The sequence below is a fragment of the Mobula hypostoma genome, chromosome 23, assembly GCF_963921235.1.
Source record: "Mobula hypostoma chromosome 23, sMobHyp1.1, whole genome shotgun sequence".
Taxonomy (NCBI): Eukaryota; Metazoa; Chordata; class Chondrichthyes; order Myliobatiformes; family Myliobatidae; genus Mobula; species Mobula hypostoma.
In genome coordinates, this window is record NC_086119.1 from 52,624,149 (window position 1) to 52,646,334 (window position 22,186).

General features: G+C 48.1%; 1 protein-coding gene across 14 annotated transcripts in view; it reads right to left on the reverse strand.

Annotated features, from left to right (window-relative positions):
• The window catches only part of camkk1a (calcium/calmodulin-dependent protein kinase kinase 1, alpha a), a 201,924-nt gene that overhangs the window by 26,726 nt on the left and 153,012 nt on the right, over nucleotides 1-22,186 (reverse strand). For all 14 annotated transcript variants that reach the window (XM_063031522.1, XM_063031527.1, XM_063031524.1 and 11 more), the window contains 8 exons: nucleotides 15,881-15,902; nucleotides 15,685-15,773; nucleotides 14,387-14,586; nucleotides 8,968-9,021; nucleotides 7,016-7,089; nucleotides 5,408-5,495; nucleotides 3,709-3,837; nucleotides 2,551-2,654 (listed from right to left, as the gene is read on the reverse strand). In XM_063031522.1, the coding sequence (XP_062887592.1) occupies nucleotides 2,551-2,654; nucleotides 3,709-3,837; nucleotides 5,408-5,495; nucleotides 7,016-7,089; nucleotides 8,968-9,021; nucleotides 14,387-14,586; nucleotides 15,685-15,773; nucleotides 15,881-15,902 (760 nt within the window). The remainder of the gene's footprint in view (nucleotides 1-2,550; nucleotides 2,655-3,708; nucleotides 3,838-5,407; nucleotides 5,496-7,015; nucleotides 7,090-8,967; nucleotides 9,022-14,386; nucleotides 14,587-15,684; nucleotides 15,774-15,880; nucleotides 15,903-22,186) is intronic.

Genomic DNA, 22,186 nt, shown 5'->3' on the forward strand with positions numbered 1-22,186 from the left:
CAGAAGCCTGAAGGCACACACTCAGCGATTCAGGAACAGCTTCTTCCCCTCTGCCATCCAATTCCTAAATGGATTTTGAAGCTTTTCACACTACCTCACGTTTTTTTTTACAAATATACAGTATTTCTGTTTTTGCACATTTTTAAAATCTATTCAATATATGTAATTGATTTACTTGTTTATTTATTATTATTTTTTTCTCTCTCTCTGCTAGATTATGTATTTCATTGAACTGCTGCTGCTAAGTTAACAAATTTCACGTCACATGCCGGTGATAATAAACCTGATTCTGATTCTGATTCACAGAGCAGGAGAGGGCACTCAAAGCCTCAAGCCTCCTCCGTTACTGAAAATTATAAGAGCATAAGACAAAGGAGCAGAAGTCGGCCATTCGGCCCATCGAGTCTGCTCCGCCACTTTATCATGAGCTGATCCATTCTCCCATTTAGTCCCACCCCCCCGCCTTCTCAACATAACCTTTGATGCCCTGGCTACTCAGATACCTATCAATCTCTGCCTTAAATACACCCAATGACTTGGCCTCCACTGCTGCCTGTGGCAACAAATTCCATAGATTCACCACCCTCTGACTAAAAAAATTTCTTCGCATTTCTGTTCTGAATGGGCACCCTTCAATCCTTAAGTCATGCCCTCTCATACTAGATTCCCCCACCATGAGAAGCAACTTTGCCACATCCACCCTGTCCATGCCTTTCAACATTCGAAATGTTTCTATGAGGTCTCCCCTCATTCTTCTAAATTCCAAGGAATACAGTCCAAGAGCGGACAAACGTTCCTCATATGTTAACCCTCTCATTCTCGGAATCATTCTAGTGAATCTTCTCTGTACCCTCTCCAACGTCAGCACATCCTTTCTTAAATAAGGAGACCAAAATTGCCCACAGTACTCCAAGTGAGGTCTCACCAGTGCCTTATAGAGCCTCAACATCACATCCCTGCTCCTATACTCTATTCCTCTAGAAATGAATGCCAACATTGCATTCGCCTTCTTCACTACTGACTCAACCTGGAGGTTAACTTTAAGGGTATCCTGTACGAGGACTCCCAAGTCCCGTTGCATCTTCGAACTTTGAATTCTTTCCCCATTTAAATAAGTCTGCCCGTTTATTTTTTCTGCCAAAGTGCATAACCACACACTTTCCAACATTGTACTTCATTTGCCACTTCTCTGCCCATTCTTCCAATCTATCCAAGTCTCTCTGCAGACTCTCCATTTCCTCAGCACTACCGGCCCATCCACCTATGCCATTATAATGGCTGGTTTGATTGTAACCTCAACACCACATCCATGTCCATCCAAGTAACTGCTCACCCCCTTGCTGGTCTAGAACTTAACTATCTCTGACTTGAAAATATTCATAGATTCTTAGGTTATACAGCATGGAAAGAGGTTCTTCAGCCCATCTAGTCCATGCTGACCACAGAGCTCATCCAAACTAGTGTGCATTTGGTCCATAACCTTCCAAACCTTTCTTATCCATGTAGCTGGCCAACTCTACATCCAAAGGCTCATGGTCCTCCGGGAGAAACAGGTAATACCACATTTCTGTCTTCAATAGGCAACACCTTTCTTTTAAACTGTGACCCCTTGTTCCAGATTTTTTCACAAAGAAAAACTTACTGTTGGCCAGAAAGAATTAAAATCATCAAATCAGTCAACAGGAATAAGCCAGAGGGGAAGAAGCTGTTCCTGAATCACTGAGTGTGTGCCTTCAGGCTTCTGTATCTCCTCCCTGATGGTAACAGTGAGAAAAGGGCAGGCCCTGGGTGCTGGAGGTCCTTAATAATGGACGCTGCCTTTCTGAGACACCGCTCCCTGAAGATGTCCTGGGTACTTTGTAGGCTAGTACCCAAGATGGAGCTGACTAGATTTATTACCTTCCGCAGCTTCTTTCGGTCCTGTGCAGTAGCCCCTCCATACCAGACAGTGATGCAGCCTGTCAGAATGCTCTCCATGGTAAAATTACAGAAGTTTTTGTTGATACACCAAATCTCTGCAAACTACTAATGAAGTATAGTTGAGTGCCAGGTTGTTGCTGCGGCACTATTCCACTAGTTGGCATATCTCACTCCTGTACACCCTCTCAGCTCCAGCTGAGATTCTACCAACAATGGTCGTATCATCAGCAAATTTGTAGATGGTATTTGAGCTATGCCTAGCCACACAGTCATAGACAGTAGAGTAGTGGGCTAAATGCAGATTGTGGTCTTCCAGTTAGGAAGTTGAGGATCCAATTGCAGAGGGAGGTACAGAGGCCCAGGTTCTGTAACTTATCAATCAGGATTGTGGGAATGATGGGTGTTAAATGCTGAGCTATACTGTGAGAGAAATGTCAAAACAAATAAATGAACAATACAAACTAAGATCAGTGATAGTCGGAAATATCTTGTCACATTTTGCTACCATTGCCTTGCTGCCCTTCCTCGAGTCTATGTAAACAGCGTTTGACATAGTACGGGCAGCATAAAGGACGGTAATTAACATCAGACCAGTGTTCATGCAGAACAGCTCAAATCCAAAACACTCACATGAGGAGATTTCCTGGTGCTGACATGGACCTTCCCTCCTTCCTGGTCTGGAACTCAAAGGGGTTTCCAAAGGATCGTTTCCTCAGCATTGCCTTCACCAGGATCTGCAAAGAAGTGAGGTCAGTTCAGCTGTTGATCTAAATCCAATTTAGCGAGAAGAACCCCATCATGTTCTCTTAAGTAATTAACTTTCTGAGCACCTCTATCACACTGCACTCTGATTGATAAAGACTCGCGATTAATCGTGTCAGGAACCTTGTATGGCTTATCACGCCGATCTCCATCCTCAACACACACTGACACACAGCCACGGGGATTCTTCCGTTCTCCTTTTCCAACGGAGGGTTATTCAGTGATTACCACTTCACATCATTACAATATGACGGTACTCTGTGATTCACGCTATCTGCAGCCAACGGTTTCAAATTTCAACCCGGTCATCACTATGCAGAATGCACGCGAGCCTACTGGTCCCAGAAATGGTTCGATGACCTGTGGACAATGTGTGCTGCTCTCGAGGGACACGTGGGCACAGATGCAGCCCCTGGAGAAGGAGAACGCACTGTCCACAGGTACTTTGGCAGACTTTGGGGTACACTGAGGCAGTCGGCTCGGGCAGAACCACTTCCTGGATCCGCGTATGGCCACCTTGGCCTGGCCCAGGAGCAAACCAAGCAGGAAATCCCCCAAGTGACGCCCTCCTCTCCGCACCGGGTGACCAAAGATCGGGAGCATGGAGCTGAAGTGCAGTCACAACTTTGGATAGTCAGACGGAGGCTGCAGCCTCTCAGGGAGGTGCCATTGAGCCCAAAAGATGACAGGAGCTCCCTCATTCTCCGCAGCTCCCCAGCGCTCCCGGGAGAGGATCGAGAGAATACCCACTACTGGCCTCTAGTCACAGAAATGATCCACTTTCAGTGAGAGGATTAAGAGAATAAACACTGTTGGCCACTAGACACAGAAATGATCCACTGCAACACGTTGTCCCACATATTTCACATTCCCTTCCCTTAAGCAAGAATTGCTAAACTTACACTGGTAGTAATCTGATCATAATCTATTAATAAATGCAACTGGAAGGACAATGGGAATTCCAATCATGCACTTGTAGGGTGCACAATAGTTTTTATCTTTGTATTAAAAAGGGGAATTCCTTACCACAGTTGAGAGGCTGGAGATTAACTTGACTGAGTTCATCACCTCCTCCTCGGTGACTTCCACCTCGCTGCAGTGGTCCTCCTCCAGTGGAAGAGGATCGGTCCCACTCTTTGTCACCCACGGGTGTACCTGCACACGCACCAGAGAAGAGTGTGTGACCTCCTTGCGCCTGCTTGTTGAAAGCTCTTCTTGTTCCAGGTACTAAATGATCTGCCTCGAGTCGCAGCGAGACACGGCCACAGTCACCGAAACAGGCCACTGACCCACTGAGCCGAGCCAACACCCACTCACGCAAATACAGCACAACAGATGCTACCGAAGCTGGAAATTGTGCGTAATACACACAAATGCCAGAGGAACACTGCAATTCCATAGATGTCTGTCTGTCTCCGCACGCAGTCATTCAAGAAAGGTCCTGGCCCGAAATATTTTCCTCCTTACTGCTGAGCTCCTCGAACATTTCATGCACGTTGTCCAACATTAATCCCATGTCTTAATCTCCCCAATTCCCTCACTGACCTACACACTGGGAGCAATCCACAGCAGTAAGCTAACCTACCAAGCCACACAACTTTGAGATGTGGGAGATGTTCACCCAGAGAATTCCCACAGGGAGAACATGTGGGCTGCACAGAGACAGCACCCAAGGGTAGGACTGAACCTACGTCTCTGGCACAGGGAGGCATCGGCTGTGCCACATTGCTACCCTTTGATGGTGTGTATTCAGAAAATGATGAGAACATTGGCCAATGTACCTATGGAGGTCAAAGGGCTATTCTAATGGACAAAGAACTGCCCACATACATGTGCACTCCACCAAATGAAGACTTAAGTGTCACACAGACATACCTATGATCTCCCCACATATGCAGATCTGGAAAAGCCAATATCATCGGCCCCCCAACTTAGTTTTTAACCCTGGCGTGAATGGAAATCCACCAGAGGATTTCCAATTCATGCAGGCTGCTTCATGCTTCTCTGTGTACCCTGAGAGTTCTCGTCCAGCACATTCCCCCCCTCCCAACCCATTCTCCTCTCGGTTGTCTCCCCTGTCACCTGCATGCACACATTTACTACATATTCCATGTCTGCTTTTACCCAACGACTGCGACTTCGGCAGTTTCTCTCTAGGTTTCGGAGAAGATTGATCTCATGACTGCAGGCTCATGTCACAAGTGCTGACAGGCAGCAGGAGTTCTCAGAACATAACCTGTTGTACCATTTTACACCCACTCTTTCCTGCAGGCCCCTATATACCAGGACTATTGCGCAACACGGGATCTGAAACAGCCTGGTCTAGAAAACTGGACCCGACACATTCCAGGAGTTCATTCCTTAGATGATTAGCACCTATCCAGTCTATATGTAGGTTAAAGTTCTTGCTACGCAAACCTTCACTTTCCTTCTTTCTACCAGGCCCACATTGTCACCACTTCAGCAGTTTACAAACTACCCTCACCAATGCTTTCTGTCCCAATTCTAGTTCAACACTACATTACACAAGATCACCCCTGACTAGCAGTAATACCTCATCTCCATCTCCTTTCTTCGTCTCCCCCGCACATTGTATAAATCAGTATTTCCCTGTATCACACTGAAACTATCACTGAAGGGTGAGTAACTTTTCAATATCCACCGAGGATTGCAAATGATGCAGTGAGGAATGTTTTAAACTTAAACTTGTGTTGCGTCTTCTTACCTTTATCTGAGGAATTGTAATTCTAGTGTCAGGATTTTTATCCAACATCTGTAGAATCAAATCCTTCAGATCCTCACTGATTTCAGGTCTGGAACACAACAACAACAATAGAGAATAAAGCAGAAGGTTCAGAAACATTTAAATCAAATCAAGCACTCAGTTAGCTGTCACTGATCACCTCCTTACTTCCATATTCCTCAATTCACAGACTTAAATATCTAACCCTTGCACCCTTTTACAGTTTGAGCAGTCTCCCAGTAACCCAGCAGATTCCCGGTGATTGTAACATCCCTGTTCTCACTCTGAGAGAATGTGCCTCTCCCAGTAACCCAGCAGATTCCTGACGATTGTAACGCCCCTGTTCTCACTCTGAGAGAATGGGCCTCTCCCAGTAACCCAGCAGATTCCCGGTGATTGAAAACGTCCCTGTTCTCACTCTGAGAGAATGTGCCTCTCCCAGTAACCCAGCAGATACCTGACTATTGTCACGTCCCTGTTCTCACTCAGAGAATGTGCCTCATTCTAGAATTGCCACAAGAGGACACAGTTTTACAGCTTCCATTACACCTGCTCACTCAGAAATTCATTCTCCAAATTGTCAGTGCTCACTCAATCTATGTATATGTAGATTAGTCTACATAGATCAGCCCTTCTGTCCTGGTTACATGAAACTATAATTTCCCTATTTAATCCGTGTCCTGCATCCTAACCAATATTCAGTTTGATACCTTGGCTGGAGCATCAGTAATTCTTCTAACTGAAGGAAAATTAAACCAACTTAGGCAGTCAGTACTGAGCCCTGAATGTGACAGCCTTCATCTTCAATTGTTCAAAGTAAATTTATTATCAAAGTGTATATATATGTCACGACGTACAACCCTGGGAACCTTGAGGGTGTACTCAATAAATCCACAATAGCATCAATGAAAGGCAACAACTTGGGCGTTCGGCCAGTCCGCAAAAGACAACAAACTGTGCAAGTTCAAAAAGAAAAGAAATAATAATAATAAATAAATAAGCAATAAATATCGAGAACAAGAGATGAAAGTACTTTAAAGTCCTTCAATTGTAATTGCTCTTAATTAAAGCCAGCACTCCCTCTTGCCTCTTTAGTGACTACTTCGAGTGAACATCTAGATCTACTTGCTTGTGTATCAGAGGCTGCTTTATTATGTAGATATCAAAACACAATTACTTCAAGTACAGATGCATTAGCATTGATAAAGTAGGTAGCCAGGGACATTTCCCAGGGTGAAAATGTCAAATACTGGAGGGCGTAGGTTTAAGATGAGAGAGGACAGGTTTAATGATTTATGAGGCAGGTTTTTACACAGCGTGGCAGGTGCACGGACTTGTTGCCAGGGAATGACGGAAGCAGGTACATTTTAGACAGACATGAACAGATAGAGGATGGGGGGACATGGACCATATTCAGGCTGACGGGATTAGTTTTATTAGTTTCAGCACAGACACGGTGGGCCAAAAGGCCTGTTCTGTGCTGAGTGTTCACAGAATGGCTCTGTATTTGGGCCTCTCCTTACCCCCGGTACTAATCCGAGATGAGTCTCCCTTGGGAGGAGCCTCCTTATCCCGCCTTCTTCCACTTACCTCTCAGGGAACTCCACAGGCCGATTCCTAATCTTGCTGTGAAGTGCCAGGATGTAGTCGTCCATAAACGGACACTGCGGATAAAACACAGCGCCGTGTTACTTGCCACCATCCAGCGTTCCACTGAGCACAAAGTACTTTGGTTCTGAGGGGCTGCTGTAAAGACCACCCCAGAGAGGGCAGTGACGGAGGAGCAAGGCGCTGAGAGTGGGGCCAGACTGACAACACAAACCACTTCAGACTGGATCCCAGGCACAATGTTATCTAAACCGTGCTGGGTAAGTGGCCACTAGTGCTAGAATTTGCTCATTTAGTTTACAAGCTAGGAGAAACCAATTATTTCTCCTCATCGATGTGGGCAGCTCCCTCCTGATTGCTTCATATTGTTTGGCAACATTGCCCTTTAGAACCTGTGCTGAAGACTTAGCCGTCATCTGGGCTCGGATGCTAAAAGCCCTTCAATATGAATTGAATTTTTAACAGATTGCGAACTCTGTCTCCCTCCCAGCTAGACGTTAACTCACTGCCAGTTCCTGGGTTACAACAGGGTTCAGATTCAGAATCAAGAATTTTGTAGTTTTGTGGCAGCAATTCAGTGCATGGCATAAAAAAATTACTAAAACCTAAATAGATAGACAGATGAGTAAATAAAGTAATCCCCAAGAGAGACGAGGGCCTGGCCAGATGGTGAAGATGCTTAATGGTGAATGCTGCCTTTTCGAGAACACCACCTCTGGAAGATGTCCTCGATGGTGGGGGGGGGGGGGTGGTTTACACCCCCAATGGAGCTGGTTGAATCTACAACCCCCCGCAAGTTCTTTCAACCCTGGGCATTGGAGCCTCCACATCAGGCAGGGATGCAACCAGTCAGAATACTCCCCAACGTACATCTGTAGAAATTGGCTAGAGTCTTTGGTGACATACAAAGACTCTCCAAATCTGTTCCTGAGAGCTGCTCATCAATCAGAAATCAGTGTGTCACGGGCGCAGGGGAGCCGGCCTCACTGACTCGGTGAGAGACTGAGTGAGTGAGTCTGCTCGGTGCTCCCGGCTCTGCTCAGCTCCACCAGGCTCCCTACTGTTGTGGCTCTGGAATGGGGAACGGAGGGGAGAAGGCGTGCAGAAATACCCTACTCCCACTCTGTAGTAGATGGCTAATCTAGTCCACCAGTTTTCCAAACACACATATATACAAGTGTGTCCACAAGTCAGGTGTTTGAAACGCTGGGAGAGCCTGTGGTTTGTGCTTGAGACCACCTGACTGACGACACCAGAGACATCACCAGGCTCGGTCAGGTCTTGCAGCTGGCCAAAGAAAACAACCCAGACTTCATCCACGTCTCATCACAACTGTGTGTCTTTGGGTTGGCAGGGTCCTTGTAAATTTCCCCTGCACCCTCTGTCCAACTGTCACACCTGCCCCACTGGCTGGTGCAGAACCACACTCAGCACTCTCACTGCGGCCAAACAAGGACGTGACCTCCCAGCCCTGTATTCTGTGCTTCAGCCAGTAAAAGCAAATATCCCTTCTGCTCCTTACCCACTCTGTCCACTTATCCTGGTTACATTAAAGACCCGTAGAGGTCGACATCCCCTTTTCTCTGTACCCTATATTCCCTTTCCTGATCTGCCCTCCCCAAAGTTTTATCTCGCCCGTCTCTGGACAAAGACCATTTACTACTGCTTTTTTCACTTCAGCATCTGGCTGATATCTTCCTTCCTCACTCTCAGCCCCCGCTGCCAGTCTGATGGTCGAAGTTTGCCTGCTGGCTTTGCATTCTCGGCAGAATCTTCAATGGAAGACCAGCTATGAACAATCCAATTCCTGAGGTGATCCTGGTACAGTCAGAGAGAATCCATACTTCCTCTACGCCTGAGTGGAAAACAGCGACTGACTGACAGACAGACAGGCTCTGCTGCACTCCCAGCTCCCCTGTGTGTTCTTCACCTACCTTACCGAAGATCAGGCAGTACAACGTCACTCCAATAGCCCAGACATCCACCGCCTGAAAAGTAACGTGAACAAGTAGACAACGTTATCCACAGTGTTGTCTTCCCACGTGCAGGCCCTTCCGCCATCAAACCCTCCCGTCCCACGCACTCCTGTTTAACGTGCCATCCCGCCAGCCCCTACCGCTCAGTCCTAAAGACACAGGCATGGCAAAGTACATCCGCTCACAACCCAGTCAGAGCGAGGCAAATCCAGTCCAGGCCTTGAATCTAACACTTCAAACAAGTCAGCATGGTTGTAGCGTCAAGTTCCTCGGTGTAAACTTCATCAGTAGCCTGAACCAGTACAACGTGCGGCCAAGAAAACTCACCATTGCTTCTACACCCTCAGAAATCTTAGGAAATTCTGCATGACCCTCAATTTTGACATATGCACCATAAAAAGCATCCCTATTGGGGTGTATAACGGCTCTGGCCAAGACCACAAGAGACGGCAGAGTTGCGGACAGCCTTGCGCCCGTGACGAATCAGCTGCTTGGATCATACATTAGGGAATGGAGGTAAGGATGGCGTGCAATGCCTTTATGATAAGCCATTCAACACACTTCACCAGACCCTGCCTGCACCGTGTGGTCTCCGACCCGGCTGACCCCTGTCCCAACACCACCACCTTTCTCATCATCAGTCCCCTCCAGCTCTGTGATGACAATGTGGCACCAGCAGATTCTGCCACAGGGTTACAGAGATAGGGACGGGGTTACGGAGATAGGAGGAGTGTAGGGCCTGGAGAGGGTTACAGAGATAGGGAGGGGTGTAGGAGCTAGAGAGCTTTACAGAGATGGGGAGGTGTAGGGCCTGAAGAGGGTTACAGAGACAGGAAGGTGCGTAGGGCCTGAAGAGGGTTACAGAGACAGGAAGGTGCGTAGAGCCAGAGAGGGTTACAGAGACAGAACATAGAAAACCTACAGCACAATACAGGCCCTCCGGCCCAAACAGTTGTGCCGAACATGCCCCTACCTTAGAAATTACTAGGCTTATCTACAGCCCTCTATTTTTCTAAGCTCCATGTATCTATCCAAAAGTCTCTTAAAAGACCCTATCGTATCCGCCTCCACCACCGTTGCCGGCAGCCCATTCCATGCACTCACCACTCTGAGTACAAAACTTACCCCTGACATCTCCTCTGTACCTACTCCCCAGCACCTTAAACCTGTGTCCTCTTGTGGCAACCATTTCAGCCCTGGGAAAAAGCCTCTGACTATCCACACGATCAATGCCTCTCATCATCTTATACACCTCTATCAGGTCACCTCTCATCCTCCGTCGCTCCAAGGAGAAAAGGCCGAGTTCACTCAACCTATTCTCAAAAGGCATGCTCCCCAATCCAGGCAAATCTCCTTTACACCCTTTCTATGGTTTCCACATCCTTCCTGTAGTGAGGTGACCACAACTGAGCACAGTACTCCAAGTGGGATCTGACCAGAGTCCTATATAGCTGCAACATTACCTCTTGACTCCTAACTTCAATTCCACGATTGAAGAAGGCCAAATTGATGAATACCAATAGCCTTCTTAACCACAGAGTCAACCTGCGCAAATGCTTTGAGCGTCCTATGGACTCGGACCCCAAGATCCCTCTGATCCTCCACACTGCCAAGAGTCTTACCATTAATACTATATTCTGCCATCATACTTGACCTACCAAAATGAACCACTTCACACTTATCTGGGTTGAACTCCATCTGCCACTTCTCAGCCCAGTTTTGCATCCTATCAATGTCTCACTGTAACCTCTGACAGCCCTTCACACTATCCACAACACACCCAACCTTTGTGTCATCAACGAACAACAGCCGCAACCCTCCAATCCTCCAGAACCTCTCCCGTCCCCATTGATGATTCAAAGATTATCGCCAGAGGCTCAGCAATCTCCTCCCTCACTTCCCACAGTAGCCTGGCGTACATTTCATATGGTCCTGGTGACTTATCCAACTTGACGCTTTCCAAAAGCTCCAGCACATCCTCTTTCTTAATATCTACATGCTCAAGCTTTTCAGTCTGCTGCAAGTCATCACTACAATCACCAAGATCCTTTTCCACAGTGAATACTGAAGCAAAGTATTCATTAAATACCTCTGCTATTTCCTCCGGTTCCATACACACTTTCCCACTGTCACAATTCGTAGGTCCTATTCTTTCACGTTTTATCATCTTGCTCTTCACATACTTGTAGAATGATTTGGGGATTTCTTTAATCCTGCCCACCAAGGCCTTCTCACGGCCCCTTCTGGCTCTCCTAATTTCCTTCTTAAGCTCTTTCCTGTTAGCCTCATAATCTTCTAGATCTCTAACATTACCTAGCTCGCTGAACCTTTTGTAAGCTTTTCTTTTCTTCTTGAGTACATTTATTACAGCCTTTGTACATCACGGTTCCGGTACCCTACCATAACGTCCCTGTCTCGTTGGAACGTCCCTATGCAGAACTCCACACAAGTATACCCTGAACATTTGCCACATTTCTTCCATACGTTTCCCTGAGAGCATCTGTTTCCAATTTAAGCTTCCAATTTCCTGCCTGATAGCCTCATAGGGAGGTGTGCAGGAGCCAGTGTGGGTTTACAGAGATGGGGAGGGGTGTAGGGGAGCTGGAGAGGGTTACGGAGATAGGGAGGGGTGTAGGATCTGGAGAGGGTTACGGAGATGGGGAGGTGTGTAGGAGCTGGGGAGGGGCACGGACATGGGGAGGGGTTTAGGGACTGCAGCGGGTTACGGAGATGGGGAGGTGTGTAGGAGCTGGGGAGGGGTACGGAGATGGGGAGGGGTGTAGGATCTGGAGAGGGTTACGGAGATGGGGAGGGGTGTAGGAACAGGAAGGGGTTATGGAGATGGGGAGGGGTAAGGGATCTGGAGAGGGTTACGGAGATGGGGAGCGGTGTAGGGACTGGAGGGGGTTACGGAGATGGGGAGGGGTGTAGGGACTGGAGGGGGTTACGGAGATGGGGAGGGGTGTAGGATCTGGAGGGGGTTACGGAGATGGGTAGGGGTGTAGGATCTGGAGAGGGTTACGGAGATGGGGAGGGGTGTAGGATCTGGAGGGGGTTACGGAGATGGGGAGGGGTGTAGGGACTGCAGGGGGTTACGGAGATGGGGAGCTGTGTAGGAGCTGGGGAGGGGTTCGGAGATGGGGAGGGGTAAGGGATCTGGAGAGGGTTACGGAGATGGGGAGGGGTGTAGGAGCCAGAGAGGGTTACGGAGGTGGGGAGGAGTGTGGGATCTAGAGAGGGTTACGGAGATGGGGACGGGTGTAGGATCTGGAGAGGGTTACGGAGATGGGGACAGGTGTAGGATCTGGAGAGGGTTACGGAGATGGGGAGTTACGGAGATGGGGAGGGGTGTAGGGACTGCAGGGGGTTACGGAGATGGGGAGGTGTGTAGGAGCTGGGGAGGGGTACGGAGATGGGGAGGGGTGTAGGGACTGCAAGGGGTTACAGAGATGGGGAGGTGTGTAGGAGCTGGGGAGGGGTACGGAGATGGGGAGGGGTGTAGGGACTGCAAGGGGTTACAGAGATGGGGAGGTGTGTAGGAGCTGGGGAGGGGTACGGAGATGGGGAGGGGTGTAGGATCTGGAGGGGGTTACGGAGATGGGGAAGCGTAAGGGATCTGGAGAGGGTTACGGAGATGGGTAGGGGTGTAGGAGCCAGAGAGGGTTACGGAGGTGGGGAGGGGTGTAGGATCTGGAGAGGGTTACGGAGATGGGGACGCGTGTAGGATCTGGAGGGGGTTACGGAGATGGGGAGGTGTAGGATCTGGAGGGGGTTACGGAGATGGGGAGGGGTGTGGGAACTGGAGAGGGTTACGGAGATGGGGAGGGGTGGGGTGTAGGATCTGGAGAGGGTTACAGAGATGGGGAGGGGTGTAGGAAGAGGAGGGGGTTACGGAGATGGGGTGGGGTGTAGGATCTGGAGGGGGTTACAGAGATGGGGAGGGGTGTAGGGACAGGAGGGAATTACGGAGATGGGGAGGGGTGTAGGAGCAAGAGAGGGTTACAGAGATGGGGAGGGGTGTAGGGACTGGAGGGGGTTACGGAGATGGGGAGGGGTGTAGGATCTGGAGGGGGTTATGGAGATGGAGAGGGGTGTAGGATCTGGGGAGGGTTACGGAGATGGGGAGGGTTACGGAGATGGGGAGGGTTACGGAGATGGGGAGGGGTGTAGGATCTGGAGGGGGTTACAGAGATGGGGAGAGGTGTAGGGACAGGAGGGGGTTACAGAGATGGGGAGGGATGTAGGATCTGGAGGGGGTTCCGGAAATGGGGAGGGGTGTAGGATCTGGAGAGGGTTACGGAGATGGGGAGGGGTGTAGGGACAGGAGGGGGTTACAGAGATGGGGAGGGGTGTAGGATCTGGAGAGGGTTACGGAGATGGGGAGAGGTGTAGGGACAGGAGGGGGTTACAGAGATGGGGAGGGATGTAGGATCTGGAAAGGGTTACGGAAATGGGGAGGGGTGTAGGATCTGGAGAGGGTTACGGAGATGGGGAGGGGTGTAGGATCTGGAGAGGGTTACGGAGATGGGGACGGGTGTAGGATCTGGAGAGGGTTACGGAGATGGGGAGGGGTGTATGACCTGGAGAGGGTTACGGAGATGGGGACGGGTGTAGGATCTGGAGAGGGTTATGGAGATTGGGAGGGGTGTAGGATCTGGAGAGGATTACGGAGATGGGGAGGGGTGTAGGGACTGGTTACGGAGATGTGGAGGGGTGTAGGATCTGGAAAGGGTTACGGAGATGGGGAGGGGTGTATGACCTGGAGAGGGTTACGGAGATGGGGACAGGTGTAGTATCTGGAGAGGGTTACGGAGATGGGGAGGGGTGTAGGATCTGGAGAGGATTACGGAGATGGGGAGGGGTGTAGGATCTGGAGGGTGTTACGGAGATGGGGAGGGGTGTAGGATCTGGAGGGTGTTACGGAGATGGGGAGTTGTGTAGGGACAGGAGGGGGTTATGGAGATGGGGAGGTGTGTAGGAACTGGAGGGGGTTACGGAGATGGGGAGGGGTGTAGGAGCCAGAGAGGGTTACGGAGGCGGGGAGGGGTGTAGGATCTGGAGGGGGTTACGGAGAAGGGGAGGTGTGTAGGAACTGGAGGGGGTTATGGAGATGGGGAGGGGTGTAGGAGCCAGAGAGGGTTACGGAGGTGGGGAGGTGTTCAGAGATTGGCGAGAGTTTCAGTGACAGGGAATGCCGGATTGTGCTTGACATCAGGATAAGGATTTTCCATTGTAATCATTGTCTGGGCAGAGATAAGTTTGCTCAGAGCACAGAGGACTATACACGAATGAGAACACTGAACAGTGGAAGTCCTCAGCGAGTTCCTCTGTGTAAGGATCTTCCACCCACTTGGACAGGGAGGCCGACTGCATCTACCTTCCCATGAAAGCTCTTCCTGCTTTCGGACAGTGTCTCCGGAGCCATGAACGCTGGCGTTCCAGCTGTGCTCGACAACAGGGCATCGTTCCCCTCAAACTGGTTGCTGACTCCAAAGTCAGCAATTTTGATGTGGCCATTATCACCCAGCAGCAGGTTGGACGGTTTGATGTCTCTGTGAATGATCTTCTGGTAATGCACTGTGAGAGAGAAAGGTGAAATCAGTTTACTCTGCTTTCACACTTACCGGCCAGTTCGGGTTACGCCGACACTGGGTCAGTCTGTCCAGTGACCCAGAGCAGCATACCTGACTGAGCCCCTGGCCCACAGCTCCGGGCACCCAGATTGCTCCTGATCTTCGCTGCTGTCTGGGTGGCGTCTGCGGGTGATCGTGGGGGTTTCCCCAGGAGGGTGGGGTCCCCTGGGACTCCGGTTTCCATCCATATCCCAAAGTCCTGATATTGGTAGGTTAATTGACTATTGTAAATGGTTTCAAGTTTGTGGACTTAATGGGATCGTGGGGAGAATAAAATGGGTTTAGCTTGGACAAATGGTTGATGGTCAATGCAGACCCTGCTGTCGGGCTCCATGACTGCCCACGGAACTTCGAGTGACCTCGTGTTAGAGATATGGTAGTGAGAGCTCGCTCCAATTCTTCTGCTGGGCAGCTGATTTGGGCTTAGTACATCTGATACAGAATGGAATTCAGATCAAGAGGATGGGAGGAGAGAGAGGGGATCAAGGGAAAATTGGAGAGGAATGAAGACTGAGAAAAGGTGCGGCTCTCAGACGGAGGGGAAGGGGAGTAAACACAGACTGAGGGGACTGGAGCACAGATGGAGCTGTCAGGGTGTGGGCTGCAGTTTGGGCTGGAGAGTTGGTACAGTGCCATTGGGTAACTAAGTAAGTATTGATTGAGAAATGACATCAGCTCCTGTCGCCCTGTTACAAAGATCTCACAGAAGTCATGAGCATGACTCCCAACACAAAGCGTCCGGTCAAATAACTTTACTCGATACAGAAAAGGTTACAAGTAATGACATTTTAATTTAAAACATTTCCTTAGAGAATTGTTCTGCCCTTACTCAGCATTTTGGGGAAAAGTCATGCAGCTTTAAATTGTTTCATAATCGTTAGATAGAAGGGCTAAAAGTTACATTGACTCTTTATACAGAAAATATTTTTTTAAGATGATCATTGGGATAAAACATCAGAAGGCGCTGCACGGTAGATTGATATCAAGTATGATCACTATGCCGAAAGGCAGTTGCTATGGAAACATGGTGTTTAACACTCACAATATTCAATGCCTAAGATGATATCTCTGAAGTAGAAATGTGCCTGCTTCTCTGAGAATGGCGTGTCAGTTGGCACCTCCATCACAGGACTAAACGGTGGGGCGGGGGGAGAAACAGGGTTAAAAGGAAAGGTTAGAACTTCGACAACAGCATTGTAGAAAATCAGCATTTATTAATGAATTACCACTGAACTCACCCTTTGCTCATGAGCTCGAATACTGTAAGCATAAGGGGAAGAAACAAAATAGACGTGAATACAAAAAAATAAATGGAAACATCACAATTACATTCTGGATTAATAAAGAAACAAATTTTGTTCTAAATAATTTAATCTATTCCATTTTAACTTATTTTGGTAAGGAAATTGCCCAGGCATTTTCATTATCTTGCTTCTGCCTTCTATGGCAGCAAGCCAGTTTGAAAATTCAAGCACTTTGTAGAAGCTGGTGCACAAGTTCATCCATAGTAACACTGGGAAAATAGTTGTTGTACAAACTGTGCTTGCATGGCCTTAAGTTGTTTAAGCCTCTGGGAGACTTAATACCAGTTGTTAACTGTGATGGGATTGTTGATGCACAATTTTTATGTTCATCCAGTACTCAGCTGAGCAACACCCAAAGTCCATCTCCAATGAAGTTTCCAAGTTGCTGCTGTTCACTCACAGTCGGTATTGATGTTGAAGGCAGCCTGTTCTATTGCTGGGTCAGGTACACCTCTCCTACAGCCATAAGCGCAGAGTTGTAGAACACTGAGACTGACCCCAACAGGGATCTCTATAAACGTGCCTTCTTTCACCACCCACCTGATGCACTATCAATCACTCCAAAAGACTGGAAGTAGAGTAAATACTGAAAGGCTTTTATTAACACTAAAATGGATCTACGTCCATGCTGAATATCTGTCCTGGACTGAGGGAGGAGCAGTGACGCAATCACCTTTATTCAGGGGTCTGTTGGAGGACCCACAGGAGCGGTCAGCAGAGGGGTGTGTCCAGGCATGTCCAGACAGGTAACCCAGTTACAACCTATATACATGGTTTACCACACCACCACCACCTTCAGTCTGTTCATTCACAAGACTCAGTGATCAGAAATGCCAGAAGAAATTTGCAAGTGGGAAAACGGTATCATGTCAATCAGCTGAGTACAGGAGAAGGGCATCACAGAGATGAGGTGATACCCACCACAGCCTCACTGGGTTAGGGGCATCACAGTAGCACAGCGGTTAGATAGACACTGTTTAGGGACACCAGTACAATTGTTAGCGAGGCACTGTGATTAGGGGCACCAGTACAACAGTTAGCGAGACACTGTGGTTAGGGGTGTCATGGTAGTACAACTGTTAGCGAGACACTGTGATTAGGGGCGCCAGTACAATTGTTAGCGGGACACTGTGATTAGGGGCGCCATGGTAGGACAGTGGCTGCCGAGACACTATTATAGCTCGGGATGTTGGAGATCAGAGTTCAATACTGGCATCCTGTGTAAGGAGTTTGTACATCCTTCCCGTGAGCACGTGGGTTTCCTCCGGGCGATCCGGTTCCCTTCCACAATCCAAAGACGTTCCGGTTAGTAGGTGAATTGGTCATGGTAAATTGCCGTGTGATTAGGCCAGGGTTAACTAGGGGGGTTGCTGTGTGCTGTGGGTCGTTGGGCCGGAATGGTCTACTCCACCATTGCTCTCTCTAAAATAAAATAACGACGATACACACTCCCTCACACAAGAATGCTCTCCCCCACACCTCAAAGCTTTCAGGTCACTGTTCTCAGAGTCAGAGTAGAGCACTGTCACTCCCGGTTCCACCCACCGCACGATTCCTGATAGCTCACTCGGTAAAGTGCAGTCCTCTGCTCCTTGGTCAATGTGCCCCTTACATTCAGCCCTGGAAGAGGAGTTTGCTGCCGGGCCAGCACTCAGACAGCTCTCCTGCCCGTATCGGCTCCTCCCTGGAATTGGTGCCCTCCCCTGTGGTGTCTGCAAGCTTGAGCACTCTCCCACCCCTCCCCTACCACAACCTGCATTCAGTCCTTGAAAATAACCTCGGTTGCTGAAGGGGTATGGTGCCGTGACCTGATGCTGCAGGGCCAGACTTCCCGAGGTCAGAGCTGGGGATGGCGTATCGCATACGGGAAATTAGACCCTAACCCACAGTGCTCATGGAGCAGAACTGCATCACGCAAAAGAGCTGTTACTGCTCTTTCAGAACGTATGCTATCAAATCATGGGATCTTTTTTAAACATCAGGGAGGTTACTATCAATGAAAATTGGAGCAAATTTCGAGGCCAGGAAGCTCGAGACCAGGGGTTCCCAATCTCTTTATGCCATGGACCCATACCATTAACCGAGAGGTCCGTAGACTCCAGGTTGGGAACCGCTGCTCCAGACCATAAGAGAAAGGAGTAGAATTAGGCCATTAGACACTTTGAGTCTGCCCGAGGCTGATTTATTTTTCCTTTCAATCCCATGGTCCTGCCTTCTCCCCACAACCTTTAACACCCTTACTAATCACGAACTTTGCCTCCATAGTGCCTCCACAGCCACCTGTGATAACAAATTCAACAGATTTATTACTCTCCAGCTAAAGAAATTCCTCCTCACCTCTGCTCTAAATGAGCATCCCTCTATTCTGAGGCTGTGCCCTCTGGTCCCAGACTCCCCCACCGTAGAAAGCATTTTCCCCATATCCACTTTATCAAGCCTTTCAACGTTCGATATTTCAATGAGAACCACCTCTCCTGCACCCCCTCCACCCCCAAACATTCTTCTGAATTCAGTACAAGTCCAAAATGCTCCTCGTATGATAACCTTTCAATTCTGGAATCCTTTTCATGAACCTCCTCGGAACCCTCTCCAACGTCAGCCTAAAACGGCTCACAATACTCCAGCTGAGGCCTTACCAGTCCCTTATAGAGCCCAACGTTACATCCTTGCTTTTATATTCTAATCCTCTCAACATGAATGCTAACGTTGCATTTGCTTTCCTCACTACTGACTCAACCTGCAAATTAACCTTTAAGGAATCCTATACAAGGACTCCCAAGTCTCTTTGCACCTCAGATTTTCGAATCTTCTCTCCATTTAGAAAATAGTCCTTCTACCAAAGTACATGGCCATACACTTGCCGACACCGTGTTCCATCTGCCGCTTTTTTGCCCATTCTCCTAACCCAAGTCTTTCCGCAGCCTCTCTGCCTCCTCGACATTACCTGCCCCTCCATCTACCTTCGTATTGTCTGCAATCTTTGCAATAAAGCCGCCAATTTCATAATCCAATGCAATGACATATAACATAAAAAGAATCGGTCCCAACACAGTCCCCCGTGAAACACCATGTGTCATTGGCAGCCAACATGAAAAGACTCCCTTCATTCCCACTCATTGCCTCCTGCCAATCAGCCATTGTGCTTTATTCATGCTAGAATCTCTCCTGTAATACCATGGGCTGTACACTTGTTAAGCAGCCTCATGGGTGGCACCTTGTCAAAGGCCTTCTGAAAATCGAAATACACAACAGCCACCAGTTCTCCTTTGCCTATCCCACTTGTTATTTCTATAAAGAATTCCTACAACCTTGTCTGTCATGATTTTTCCTAAAGGAAACCATGCTGACTTCTGCCTATTTTATCATGTGCCTCCAAGTACCCCGGAACCTCATCCTTAACAAACGGTTCCAACATCTTCCCAATCACTGAGGTCAGGCCAAATGGCCTATAATTTCCTTTCTCCTGTCTCTCTCCCTTCTTGAAGAGTGGAGTAACATTTACGATTTTCCAGTCCTCAGGAACCATACCAGAATCTATTGAAGAATCATTACTAATGTCTCCACCATCTTCAGCCGCCTCTTTCAGAACCCTGGGGTGTAGACCATTTGTTCCAGGTGACTTATCTACCTTTAGGAACTTCAGTTTCCCAAGCACCTCCTCTCTAGTAACGGCAACTTCACTCTCAAACTTCCAGCATACTGTTAATGTCTTCCACAGAGAAGAATGAAACAAAATACTTACTCAGTTCACCCGCTATTTCCTTGTACCCCATTACTACCTCTCCAGCATCATTTTCCAGCAGTCTAACAACTACTCTCTCCTCTCTTCTACTCTTTAAATATCTGAAAAAACGTTTGCCTTTGATATTATTGGCCAGCTTACATTTATATTCCTCTTTGATATTATTGCCTAGCTTACCTTCATATCCCATCTCTTCCCTCCTTATGATTTTTTATTTGCCTTCTGTTTGTTTTTAAAAGCTTCCCAATCCCCACTAATTTTTGCTTTATTATATGCCCTCTCTTTTGTTTCTTTGTTGGCTTTGACTTCTCGTCAGCCACGGTTGCATCATCCTGACTTTAGAATACTACTTCTCTGGGACGGATCTATACTACATTTTCTGAATTTCCCCCAGAAGCTGCTCTGCTGTCATCCCTGCTACTGTCCCTCTTCCAATCAACTTCGGCCAGCTTCTCTCTCATGTCTCTGTAATTCCACTTACTCCTCTGTAATACTGATACACCTGGCTTTAGCTTCTCCCTCTCAAACTGCAGGGTGAATTCTATCATATTATGATCACTCCCCCTTAAGGGTTCCCTTAAGCTCTCTATTCAATTCCGGTTCATTGCACAACACCCAATAGAATAGTTGATCCCATAGGAGCTGAACCACAGGCTGCTCTGAAAAGCCTTCTCGTACAAATTCCCCCTCTTGGGATCCAGCGCCAACCTGATTTTCCCAATCTACCTCCATATTAAAGTCCCCCATGACCATCGTAACATTGCCCTTTTGATTTTCTACCTCCCATTATAATTTGTAGCCCACATCTTTGCTACTGTTTTTGGATTTACTCAGTTAATATGCTGGAACCATCTTAAGCTGTAAGCAACAGAAGGCATTTGAAGCAAGACCGTGATAATCCCCAAATTCCCAAGTGGTCAAACATTAGAATTCATCTTGACGTAAAAGGTTCAGCTCAAAAAAGCCTTCCTAATCTTCTGGAGGACAATTTACAATTCACACGGGAGCAGCGGACCGATAAACCCTTGCCATCTGAAACCAAACGTCCACGTTGGGAGCTGGCAGCACACAAGCAGCCAACAGTTAGGAAATAGAAAACAGATGGCCAGTCAACAAAGAGCGTACAGCCTCAGCAGGGAGCTAGGAGCAGGTTGTGGCAAAGTAAAACAAGAGCTTCAGCTCGATGAGGAATTGGCTGAGTCAGTATTACACTCAGAATGAACATACAAGGTAACTACTCGGCCTCGGGCATCGACTGTGCCTCTTCCTGGAGATGCTGCCTGGCCTGCTGCGTTCACCAGCAACTTTGATGTGTATTATCTGAATGGTGGCCGATTAGGAAAAGGGGAGGTGCAACGAGACCTGGGTGTCATTACACACCAGTCATTGAAAGTGGGCATGCAGGTACAGCAGGCGGTGAAAATGGTGAATGGTATGCTGGCATTTATAGCAAGAGGATTCGAGTACAGGAGCAGGGAGGTACTACTGCAGTTGTACAAGGCCTTGGTGAGACCACACCTGGAGTATCGTGTGCAGTTTTGGTCCCCTAATCTGAGGAAAGACATCCTTGCCATAGAGGGAGTACAAAGAAGGTTCACCAGATTGATTCCTGGGATGGCAGGACTTTCATATGATGAAAGACTGAATCAACTAGGCTTATATTCGTTGGAATTTAGAAGATGGAGGGGGGATCTTATTGAAACGTATAAAATCCTAAAGGGATTGGACAGGCTAGATGCAGGAAGATTGTTCCCGATGTTGGGGAAGTCCAGAACGAGGGGTCACAGTTTAAGGATAAAGGGGAAGTCTTTTAGGACCGAGATCAGGAAAAACTTCTTCACACAGAGAGTGGTGAATCTGTGGAATTCTCTGCCACAGGAAACACTTGAGGCCATTTCATTGGCTATATTTAAGAGGTAGTTAGATATGGCCCTTGTGGCTAAAGGGATCGGGGGTATGGAGGGAAGGCTGCTACAGGGTTCTGAGTTGGATGATCAGCCATGATCATACTGAATGGCGGTGCAGGCTTGAAGGGCCGAATGGCCTACTCCTGCACCTATTTTCTATGTTTCTATGTTTCTATCAGCTATGAGGGCATCTAAGTGGAACTGCTCAACTGATTTGAAAGCAGATAGTTTCAGCGATTTGTGAAGTGATTGTTTTGCAGATAACTAACACACAACCCAAGTGAAGTTATGTAGCTCATTGTCAAACTTTATGGGACAGCTGGATTGGAAAAGACTCTGCCTGCAAACTCAAACATCACGGATAAAAACCAGATTTTCCACCATCATGTTTTGTTGAAACTCGAATATATTTAGCTCCTCAGCAGTAACTCCCATGATATTCCTCCCACTAAGTGATACAGGCCTTTTCTATGCCTCTGTGAGGACAGGGGGGACTGCAGAGTGATATGTGCCACGGTAGACTCCCTTCACTTTGCATTAATGATGTGGCCTGGTTTCCTGTAGACTGGGCAGGAACCTGTGATATGAGAC